At 33.9% G+C, this 12,472-nt stretch overlaps 1 protein-coding gene across 2 annotated transcripts in view; it reads left to right on the top strand.

The window, feature by feature from the left end:
* Positions 1–253: 253 nt before the first annotated feature.
* The window catches only part of LOC150087122 (pre-B-cell leukemia transcription factor 1-like), a 591,592-nt gene continuing 579,373 nt past the window's right edge, over positions 254–12,472 (top strand). For both annotated transcript variants that reach the window (XM_090372973.1, XM_090372972.1), the window contains exons 1-2: positions 254–699; positions 825–898. In XM_090372973.1, coding sequence (XP_090229099.1) covers positions 470–699; positions 825–898 — 304 coding nt within the window. In that variant the 5' untranslated portion in view covers positions 254–469. The remainder of the gene's footprint in view (positions 700–824; positions 899–12,472) is intronic.

The following is a 12,472-nucleotide window of genomic DNA, read 5'->3' as shown; positions in this document are numbered from 1 at the left end:
GCTTTGTCGCCAGAAGAGCATGCGCCAAAAGTTGTACCGGAAAATCCGGTTGCAATCAATCATTTAGAAGGCGGAGCTTTGCTCGTTGGTTTCTTTGGGTTTAAGACATGATTGACAGCTATCCACGACTGAAATGTGACCCGGATGGCAACATCTGATTGGCTGAACTTATGCCTGACGTAGTCGTCGTCGCGGCATACGCTCATCTTTTATGGCGAAGTGGCTTGACTGGCATTATCGTTCAACCCACCCTGGAGCCGCTTGCTGTCCGTCAAAAGTATTCCAATCAAAACACTCAATTACAGTTGGTTTACTATAGCATGTGTAGTACGTGCAGGTTTATGGATGGTTGTGTTGGTGTGCTGTGCTGAGACGGTTGCGGCTGGCTACAGAGTGTAGGCTAGCAATCCAGCCCTCGCTAGCCGAAGACGCACGCCTTTGTGCCTGTTAGGCGAGGGTGGTGTGGAGCATGGACGATCAACAAAGAATGATGCACCCCGTTTCTCAACATCCCTCCGTCAGCATGGCGGGTCATGTTGTGCCCCAGCACGGGTATGGCCTGCCGCAGCAGCCACATGGCGTGGACCCTAATAATCCACAACCACCACCGGACCAAGAGACACGGAAACATGATATCTCGGAGATTCTTCAGCAGATTATGAACATCACCGACCAAAGCCTGGACGAAGCTCAAGCGAGGTAAGCGGCTAGAGTGAGGTGTAACTGTAGGCTTGCTAACCCTAACGTGAACTTATGTTGCAAATGACGAAACTTTTAACTCACTTGTGCATCTCCTGATCTCAACTTGTTTGTATTTTTCCCAGGAAACACACACTGAATTGCCATCGTATGAAGCCGGCACTGTTCAGCGTTCTTTGTGAAATCAAGGAAAAAACAGGTTAGTTTTATTTATAACGATTTTTTTCTCTCTTTGTTCCTCCGGTTGTAATCAATTTTAAAACTTATTCCTGGTTGTCGGCCTTACAAATTGTGAGTTTTGTAAAACATTATTTATTTATTTATTTTTCCCAGTTCTACAAGAATTTATGAACGAAATGCTAGAACTCTCCCGCGACCTCGTGGTGAAAGCTTGACAGGGCGCGCTGTGAGGCCAAGATAAATGAAAGGTCTAGTGACGTACTCAAAGTGACATTTCGCGCGATCGGGAAGCCTGTGGGACGACTCTTTGGCAGCCGACAAGAGCAAGTCTGCGAATGCCCTCATACAACATTGTCGGTTTCCTGTGGGGTTGTCAGATATTTGGCACCTCGTCGACTTACTATCAGTTAGTTTACTTTTAACATCTTGGCAAAATTTCGATATCATCGTGTGTAAATGAATTGGAATAATTTCATTTCGGATTTATGCATTTCTCAAAGCTGTGAATTCCCTCAAAACAACGAAACTTCCCTATCATAGCACAGCACGGCGTTAAAGTAGCTGGGTGCTTGATACTCTCCGTAATTAAACTTTGATAATCGTCTCGTAGCCATTTAACATGAAGACATTAAAGATGCCGTTGTAGTTTAGGGGTTAACAACGGGAATCACTCCACTTAAAATTTCATAGCGACGATAATCATAAGCTTTCCCAAAGGCGGCTTTCATGTGATGTTTCACGCAGCATAGGTTTAGGGAGAAAAGTCACGGAAAATAGCAATTTTGAAATAAGAGAGTAGGTCTCTGGATTTTGTTGGCTGCCGTGTGTGTGTGGCGATTTCATTTTTCACTTGCAATGACTCGTTACACCACCAGTTCGTTTTATAGTTGGACACTAACCATTGTCAGTTTTTTCCCAACCCCATTTTGAGTAGAAAAATATTTCTATCTGTTTCCCAGTACTTGGAAACTTGAGAAAGATGATGTTATTATATAAACAAATCATCACCAAACAATCAAATCGGAAGCTAATCTAAAAATATCTGGTCAATTGTTGTCACAAAGTCCCAAAATTGATTGTGGAGACTTTGCGTACAACAATATTTTCATACAGTATATGGTTTAGTGATGCGAATATAAAAATAAAGTGCCGAATTTTTGTAAAACCGTTGCTAATATGATACACATTAATGATTTATTCGCTTTTTCGTTAAATAAAGGAATGGGAAGGATATATCCCCCATTTCCGTTTTGAAACAGTTTGGTAACGGTAGCAATGATAATTTCAAAAATTCACCATAACGGTTCATTCGCTTTACCGATTTTTAAACAAGAGCATAGTTGGGTATATCCCTAAGAAGTATATTAGTATGTATTTTAAAAAAATAAAAAATTTCAGTTCTTATTATTATCTCTATATTTAAACGAAGGTTTAGCCCGCCCCTACACAGTCGGAAGGCAGGGAGGGCATGATAGAAATTAAAATGCATCCATCTCAGTGAGATTCTCATATGCAATCAAGAAATGAATTAACATTGGCAGTTTGAATTAATAGAGGAAGTCTGATGTAACATTTCCACTTTTTTTTATATATATATATATATACAGAAGATGATGTGCTTTTTATATTCAGGTTACAAGTGACAGATGAAAATATGTATATTTATTTACGGATACTTATGGCTATCACCAGGATGTCGTCAATACTTATTTCAAGTTTATAAACGTATTTACAGTTTCCGGCTGGAATTGCATACAGTTTTACAGAAAGGATATTCTTTAGCACTTTCAGATCTTCTTTATATTCCATCACCAAATAATATATATGAAAATATATTGTTGTACGATAACTCCGCACCACCCCCAACATTAACTCTGCAATAATAGTTTTACGTGTATTTATTACATTTTCTGATGTCATATTTTACATGTTATATTTCAAATATGATACACAATGTAACATGTAAAATATGACAATGAAAGTACAGTATTAGTCATATTTAAAATAGCAGAAATTGAGTTTCAGATAGGTAATATACGAAATATGGTTTATATTAGATTGTGAAGCTATTCTTCGTATCCTTTAGTATGTACTCATATCGAAATTGGATATGATAAATTGATGGAATCTAAAGAAACCGTAATTAAATAAATAATAAAATACGTATTATCCGCATGTGTTTTTCCCCCTTGATTCTAATCACAGTATATATAATTTTTACTATTTAGATTAGTTTCCGTTTTTACTGAGCGCAACATTATACAGTATTTTATTTGTAACATTAACCTTAAAGATCATATTTTCATTAAAACATTTCATTTGAGATCAGACCATATGAAATATAACTTTGGTGTTTTCGAGCTTCTTGCTGACTCCTTCAATTTTTAAGTCGCTAATTTTTGTGCAGTATAGTTTTCTAAGGTTGTATTAGATTATTTTAAACTTCATTTTTTTTTTTGCTTCTACTATCTGACGCGATTTTTTCCCCTTAATTTACTTTCGTATCTCTGTAGACAAGGTATAGTAGGGAAACCTTCAAGCATCTTTCAAAAATTTATTGCATTCTTCATTGAGTGCATGTTTGCGCTGTCTGTATAAAGCCGTTAGGCGGGCTTGTTAGCGTTGTTGACTCTTCTCCGAGGGGCCTTTGTTGATCTCAAATCATTAGCACAAGGCACATAACAGAATTAGGCTTATTTCTGCGTAATGCAACATCTAACACCTTAAGAATTCACGGACTTTTTCAAGACTTCGTTAATAGTTAGACTGGCTTGAGGCGTTCGCCATGTCATCTTAACTGACAATTTTTAGACATTCTCCTGAACAGTAAAACAAATTAGAGAAAGTACGGTTTTTTGAACATTTTGACTTCGTATCATTAGTATTATAATATACAGAAATAGTGTAATTTTTTGGGAGGGAACAAAAATAAATAAAAAATCTAAAAAATGCTGTCTTTATCCAGTGAACTTTAACTTTTGCTTCTTACTTACATTACTTACATTTAAAATAATATATTGCCTTAAACAATATATTATTTTAAATGTGTGTTAATTTTGAATTATATAAATTATGCGATTTCAACAGGATAGTAAAATAAATCAGAGAATATAAAGTTTCTGAAGTTTTTAGTAAGTCTCATTGAAAATAATATGATTTCCAATGAGATTTGAATTTATTTATTCAGATTATACTAAACTTTTTTCCTCGTGTACGAATTCGACTGTTTAAACAATATTGTTGCAAATTATGTATTAATTTGAGTTATGTTCGCTATACGATTTTGAGTTGAACAACGGTACTTTCTGAATTCATTTTAAATAATTACTACACGGACAGTTTATAGTTTTATACTCGATTACCAGCCTTCACTGGCTAAGAAATTTCTGACAAGTACCTATTGGTATTTTCAAACCTTTTAAAAATCTGTTATATAAGTTGTTATATATGTAGCTACTGATTGACATAGACTACATTATTCATCAAAGTAATTATTACTTTTATTAATTTGTGTGTTTATAAGTGCTAATTTTCAGTTATTTTCGTTTTAAGTATGACTAATTTTACAAGCCTTAAAGGTATGCAGTAATTGGATATTATTGATCAATGAAGGCAACTTCATGAAATATAAATTTATGATTTAAGTGTAATAAATATTATTTTTTTATTTTTATGTAATTAATACCCATCAGCAACAATATCTAGTCTCATAACAAGTTATTATAAATGATATAATTTATTTATTTTATTTTTATTTTTTGTACAGTTAATTGAATTTATGCTTATTGCAAAAGTATTTCGGTGTTTTAAACAAAATCGAAAGTTTCTCAGTCAGAATTTACTCCATAAATACACGTTTTTGATAATAGTTTTGGTACAATTTAATTTTGTATCCATTTTGTTTAATTAAAATAAATAAACGTTAAGCATTTTTCTTTCATTTTGCCCAAATGAAGCAAATTGTATAGTTTGTTTCTTGTAAATGTGTTAGATGCGCATCTTTCTCAAGTGTAATATGTATGTACCTGATATATTTTTGTTTTATTTAGTTTTAGCGTTTATCTAATATTTAGTTACAAAACGAAGCGTTTATCTAATATTTAGTTACAAAACGAAGCGTTTATCTAAATTTAGTTACAAGTCTCAAAGTGCAGCATTATTAATTTTTGGCTCTTCAGTTTAAACTAATCCTTTTGAAATCAGATTACTTGACATCCACATACTAGCCTACAATACTACTTCGCGCATATCACATAAAGATCGTGTCAGAAAGAAATAGTAATTTCAAACAAAAACGGCAAAAATCAGGGAAGAAAAAATTCATAGTTTATAAATAAAGGCATCTTAAAAAGAACTACGAATGAAAAGCTCTTTTTCATTTGTCAGTTTTCCGGATTTGAATGGAGGACTATGCCAAGTTTTAACATGGAAAGAATTGAAGCCCATAACTTGAGTTCAAATACATATTATTAATTTTAGCATGGAACTCGCTACTATTATATTCAGTCCAGAGAAACGTTTGAAGAATGTGCATGCGGTTGAATCGCGCCTTCTGCGTTCACTAGTGGCGATTTGAAACGCTGGAAGCCCGTAATAAGTGAGGTTCAGGCACATCAGAGTTGTTTTATTCTTGTTCATTGTTCGGGACCTCCCATCGGCCTCGGACCATTGACCTACCATCCATCATAGTCCTCACCTACTGCAATGACGTACAAGTTTGGTGTGCTAGTATTTGATCACATTATGGCCGCCAAAAAGCGACAGCTATGCTATTTCGACCTAGACACTGCTGGCGCTCTCTGTGGTTAGGCTACGAGCCCAGTGTAGGCCGCGTGCAAAGGCGATCTTGAGAATCATAGTCCGGTTTTATTCAAGACATAATAAATGTTAGCGAATATGTAGGCATGCCTGTGCATTGCAGTTTATGCTTGCATTCATTTTTTGTGTATTATTAGAAACATCCAGAGCTAGCCAAGAATAAATTTGGAGGAATACTTATTATTAACAGGATATCGAAGAAAGTTGGCGAAACAGTGTAGGCATGAAAATGAAAACGTATGTATTTTATAATTTATGTAAATTTCCCATAGAACATTGAACTAAAATCTACCTTTGAACTAAATTGCATTACGTCATAGTTGATGATTCTAATTTATACACTGAGATTTTAAATATTTTATTTATTTAATAAAACTACAGATAGCTCAAATTTAAGATTTGTCATACGCAGTTAATTGAAAAAGTTTAATTTTATAATTTGTATCATGTCGTATCCTATAACCCATTTTCCGGGGGAAAAGAGAGAAAGAAACAAACAAAAAACCTACATTCACTTCCTTGTGTTTTAATTTTGCGGCTACTTCTTCCATATCGGTTGACGATACATATACATTCTCGAGAATGAGTTGTTGCTACTAATGGTTTTGAAATTCAGGACCATGCAAATAAGGGGAACACTACAAGAGAAGCACCCTCGCCCAGACACAAGACGGAAAATCAAAAAAAAAAAAACAAAACAAAAAAAACTATGCACTAGAGCCCCAGAATACCATTACACTTTTACACCGTTGTCAAACTTTTGTGACCTAAGAATTCACTTGCCCACCCACAGCTATAAAACTAGTTCGCAAAAACTGATTAACTCTACTGTAAACTTTCTGAGTTTTTAAATATTTATATGAAATTTCGCCATTACTATTGGGGACTCCGGTGTCTTTACGGACTTAGGGTTTTCGCAGACAACAGTCTAAGAAATGCTCAACTTGAGAACTACTCACTTGTGGAACTAGCCCACAGTACAATAACAACTGGGAACTAGAGACGTGGCAGAAATTCATAATCATAAACTAGGGGTGGATCCGGACTGTTTTTTCTAGTGGGGAGGAATATAACGACTTTGATGTGGTCAGGCGCGAGGGTGCATAAGTACAGTATAAGTGACCGGGGTTCAAGCCCGTGACTGCTAAATAATGTGCTGTTCCTTGTATTCTCTCTATCTTGTGAACTCTTCTGATGATGTGGTCATCTGGGTATAAATGGAAAATTTATTTTTTATTTTAAAATTAAGCTCGAATATAGCTTGAATTTATCTCGACTTTCTAACCAGCTTTTATGTAAACATACATCAACTTAATATCATAAATCACAGTATCTGTTCCAAATTTATTCACGCTCTGGGTGGGTGAGCGTCCCGTCTTTTATCCGCCACACACTTGTAGATTCTACTTGCTTATGGTTGTTGGCGTCCGGGATTTTAAGCAGAGACTCATTTAGTAATCCATTTTAGGATTAAATAAAAAAGAGCGATTTCGCAAAGTAATAATAAGTTTCGATTTCTGTTTTTTGAAAAAAGAAAAAATAATACGTAATGAGGAACAGTTTTTAGTTAAAACAAATTTTAGTTATGGTCTTAGAAGCATTTATTCAAAATATTTGGAAGCGTACCCTTTTTGTTTTTCAAAGTGCTGCTGCTGCATCTAATATATGCTTTAAAAGTTTAAAATAACATACAAATGTATGAATTTCGGAACTCTTCTAACAAAACCCAATCGTTAAACATGGCCCCACTATCACTAAAAAACACAACGAAACATACACACATATTTTTAAATATATTTTCCCCTTGGTTTAAAAGTATTTGCGATAATTTGATTTATATACTTTGTGCTGTGATATATACGGTTTAGTGGAAACTTCTGTTTCACTGAATTATCTGTAAAAGACGATGCTTATGGGATATCATATTCCTTAAGAAGAAATTAGTACAGTATCTATGATAAATGCAAGGTGCTATCGATTTTGCATTATTCATGTATCCAGTCTGTGTGATATTAATAAGCGCTGCATTAAAAATATTAATCTTTATTTATTTGTCAGTTCTAGAATATGCATTGGCCGAAACTGGAAGAAACATTACATGATAACATTGCCAACAATGTTAGTAACATTACTAACATTGTCAGTAATGTTACTGACAATGTTGTTTGTTTATGTAGTTAATTTGTATCAAACGAGTTTGAATTAAAATTCATAATTAACATTAGGTATGATTATATAATATAATATAATAAATTATATGAGCAGGCAGAAGTATTTAGTAGAAGGGTACACTCAAGGGAATGGTTTGCTGGGCTTCAGCCCCCTCCAAAGCGACTCGATGTAGAAAAAAAAACTGAGCAATTTTCTTTGTCAAAGCAGCGGCTGTGATCCTGAGTCCTTCCTGTAGAAAATCCTGGGTGTGCTCCCGATTTAGTGAAATGCTACATATATTCGTGTAACAACGTTACCTCTGTTTAATAGTGGCCTAAATATGAACCACACCGTGTTTTGTTGTATTTGAAATTCGAGGAAGGAGAAAACTTATTTTCTTACTATTATTCATACCAGTATATGCGTACATAAAACAACGATTTCACATACGCATATCTTATGAATATGTGCTTCTTTTCTTCTTGCCCTATTCCTTTAGATGTTACGTCTCTCTCAAAAGCAACATAACTTATGGAGCTAATTTGTATGAAACGGGTTGGAATTAAAATTCATAATTAACACTAAATGTTATAATGTCTCATTTTTCACTAATTAGAATTAATTAATAAAAATAGCCTGAATGTTTTATGTTTGTAAATTGGTTAAATAATCAAAAGCATTGCAGTTCTAAATATTGTTAGAATTTACGTAGATTTAAAACAGCATTATTTTATCCAGCATTATGGTTTAATTAATGGTTGTCTGATTCTCCATACATTCAACTTAAGTTTAAATTTTTAAATCAGGTTTTTCTATTTTTGAAAGTTCTAACTTGATGCGTGGCATTTAAACTCGACCATATATTATACTGAATATGCTTTTCTTCATGTTCTATAATAAAAGGAAATAAAAACGTGTTATCATATCATGTATAGTTGAAATAATTTACTTTTTCCCCCGTAACTTTGGTTATTTTTTCAGTAATATCAATGTAATTAATGAAAAATAAGTAAGAATTAAATATTATTACAATAAGTATCCATTTTTGTAAGCTTTAACATTCATGAGTGTACCTTTTAAAATGTTTGTGTGTATGCGTTACAGGATTCGTCTATTCGCAATGGAAGTGTCAATATACAATAAAAATGGTGAAAAATAATATAATGTTGCTGTCCATATATTTTGAATTAATCAGTAAATTGCAGTTGATTTCTATCTGTTATTTTAAAATAAATGCATCGTAATTACAATAATAATGTATCAATGACTGTTTCCGCAGATAAAAATAAACTCAAAAAGAGCACAAAGCAACGATTTTTATGCGTGAACCGAGAAAGTTTCGTTTTTGCTCATCCGGCATATTTCTTACTCATTCTTTCAATGAGCGTATGGGTGCAAACAATATTCGGTGCTTCAGCTGTAGTATATGGATAGCCTATCGGTGCAATTTAATGAAATTTGGGTAGGCTCGACAAGTCGTTCTAAGATAACCAAATACAGTATAACTTTCCATGAAAATCCATCCACTGGCAATCAAGTTATTACGTGCATAACGAAGAGACAGATGAGCAGATATATAAACAGATGAGCGGACATGGTGAAGACTACAGGCGCTTTTCGCGTATAATTAATATATAAAAATTAAAAAAAGAATATTTTTTTACTTATACAGTTTGGAAGTTGAAATAAGTGCTTTTTGCGACCATTCAAGGCCCAGAAAACTCCTTGGTTTAAAAGTGGACAGATAAACCAATTTTCAATAATATTCCTGTCGTTCACTTGTTTTCATATTTTGTGTGGGTATTTCCGATTTTATATATAAGAATGGAACCTTATCCTGACGAAAAAAAAAAAAAAACTTTAAGAGAGAGAGAGACAGATTCCTTTTCAGGAATCTCTCTTTCAGAACAGTATGTGTTCTCTTTCGATCACTATTTCTTATTATTTACTAAAATTTTGTATTATAATTTTGCATGATTTGATAAAGGTTCTAATCTGCACCGAAACATACAAAACTATGACACAAAACTCGGAAGTTAAGAATAACTGAATGGATATAAAGTTAATCTGGCAAAAATTCACCATCTCTAAGGTTGAACATTGTGTGATTAATGCAGTCAAATGAAAATTTTAATATACGAAGTTCATTGAGGCTTCAATATGTCTGTGTTTTAGATTATTGATCTCTCCTGAAAAGAAAATGAAGCTGCTATAATTGTGATGAAAGATATTCACTGTTTATCAAGCCAAAAATAGGGTAGCCAACTGATTTATGCATCTCATATAATGATCAACGTCAAGAAAGACTTTTACATTTTCTATATGATAACACCCTAGTGAAATGACTAAATCCCCATTCCGTTCATTGTGAGAAGAAAATATGTCTTTAAATTTTATTAAAGTTAAAAATGGAATTTCTATTTGAAGAAATGTGTCAGAGAATTTTATCTTTGATTGCTCACATGAATCATTTTCATAATAGGTATAATAGTGTATGAAATAGAGAAAAGCAACGAAATAGGCACATTAAAATTTGAAGGAAAAAAAAGAATCTAAATCCACTCGTTTTTCAATTTTTTCATCAATATAAGATTTGGTGATGTTTATGTTCAGATCCTATCGGAGAACGGAGAAAATCTTAAAGGCCTCTTCAGTTAGAGTCGTAGTTAGCCGATCTCAGGCGAGGTGGGAGGTGGAAGTCCCCTTGAGATATTGATTTTTTTTTTTTTTTTTTAGTTCGTACAACTTGCAAATCCGCCAGGAATACGCACTTCATCATCATCATCATAGGTTTCCGTCTCATCTGAGGTTGGCGAACAGCATCTGTTGTAAACATCATGAAATAATTGTTCCACGGTTTTTCCTGTCTATTCCTTCAAATTATCCAGCTATGATATTCTTCTTCTTTCTCTCACCATTAATTCTTCCAGTCAGAATGATTTGTGGCACTGAATATTCTTGATGTCTCATAATGTGACTAAAAAAATTTTTTTTTTTCGTTTTTTGATTAGAGACAGCAATTTCCTTTCTCTGCTGACTGATCATAACACTTCCTTCCACATTTGTAACTTTAACTGTCCATGGAATGCGTTATATTCTTCTATACATATACATCTCAAATGCCTCCAATTTCTTGAGTGTTGCTTTCTTTAATGTCCAAGTCTCGCAACCATAGATTAGTGTGGACCAGATGTAGCACTCTTCTTTTAATTTCACTGTTAACTTAACTGTTAACTTTGTCAATCAGTCTCCCATTGATCATAAGTGCGAGATTTGTATAATTCTTGGGGCCAACTACCATTCATTTAGTCTTAATGGCATTTTATCCGAAACCCATCTTATTACTTTCTGCATTAACTATTTCCATGAGTGTTTGGAGATCAGACTTAACTGTTAACTTTGTCAATCAGTCTCCCATTGATCATAAGTGCGAGATTTGTATAATTCTTGGGGCCAACTACCATTCATTTAGTCTTAATGGCATTTTATCCGAAACCCATCTTATTACTTTCTGCATTAACTATTTCCATGAGTGTTTGGAGATCAGAATCACGATACGCACTTATACAGCAATAAATATACCATTATGACCAACATAAGCGATACATCAAAAAATTCCAGGATGTGCTTCCTGTCTAAAACAGACAAGTAATTATAAAGAATCAAAATATAAGAAAATCTGTGCAGTGTATCTGGTTAAGTGAAAATTTATTTGTTTCATCTGTGTTTCTATTATTTTCTGGAGAAGCCTATATGAAATCACAAGGCATTTTGCGTTTCTATACCTTGAACGAGCAGTGTGCTGCCAATCAATTAACAGTGGACTCGTTAAGTGAGACCAACTGCTCATCACACCTAATTAACTGTGTTAACAACAGGCTTTGCAAACCATCCAAAATCTAAACATCTAACAACAGACTTGCGCGACCCGACCCGCGATAGCATACACACCCCTGCCTTGGCCGTAATTGTATTAACCGCAGTATTGCACTCAGCGGACAATATACAAGTATTAGAGATCATCTCTCGTCCAAGGAAATCGAATGTATCACTTCATATCAGTGTTATGTTATATATTTGCCTGTGTATATAAACTTGCAGCGGACATCTCTGACAATTGCAGATGGTACATTTGCGAAGGTAAAATGAGCAAGCAATGCGATGGCCGATTTTGATGTAGAATGAAAGGGGAATAGGTTGATATGAACAATCTTGGAATGGAGCACCTCATTTAGAATTTACTTGAGGTTGTTTTTATTCAACCTGGTAAGAAGTATCTTAGCATGGATCTGACATAAGGCATACGTTTTTAAGCCAGATTCTCAAAAACTTATTTTATTTATATGTACAATTTCATCACAGGAATTTAAATATACGTGAAAATGTTTTTTTTTGTTTTGTTTTTTTTAGTCCATTGTTTAAAGGTGATTTTTTGTATACAGGCCTGAAAGATTTGAGTATTATTATGTAGATATACTTCGTATTAGTTTTGCGAACAATATTCAAGTAAATAATGATGATAAATTTTCTTTTTATATCCCGGGGTGACCATATAAGATCAGGGGAATTCACAAGATAGAGAGAATACAGAAACTTTGCCGTTTCTAGTAGTTCGAGCGACCGT

This window comes from Mastigoproctus giganteus, chromosome 4 (genome assembly GCF_048544385.1).
Source record: "Mastigoproctus giganteus isolate SK-2022 chromosome 4, ASM4854438v1, whole genome shotgun sequence".
NCBI classification, from domain to species: domain Eukaryota; kingdom Metazoa; phylum Arthropoda; class Arachnida; order Uropygi; family Thelyphonidae; genus Mastigoproctus; species Mastigoproctus giganteus.
The sequence above is the reverse complement of the archived record's forward strand: the minus strand, read 5'-3'. Positions and strand labels throughout refer to the sequence as shown.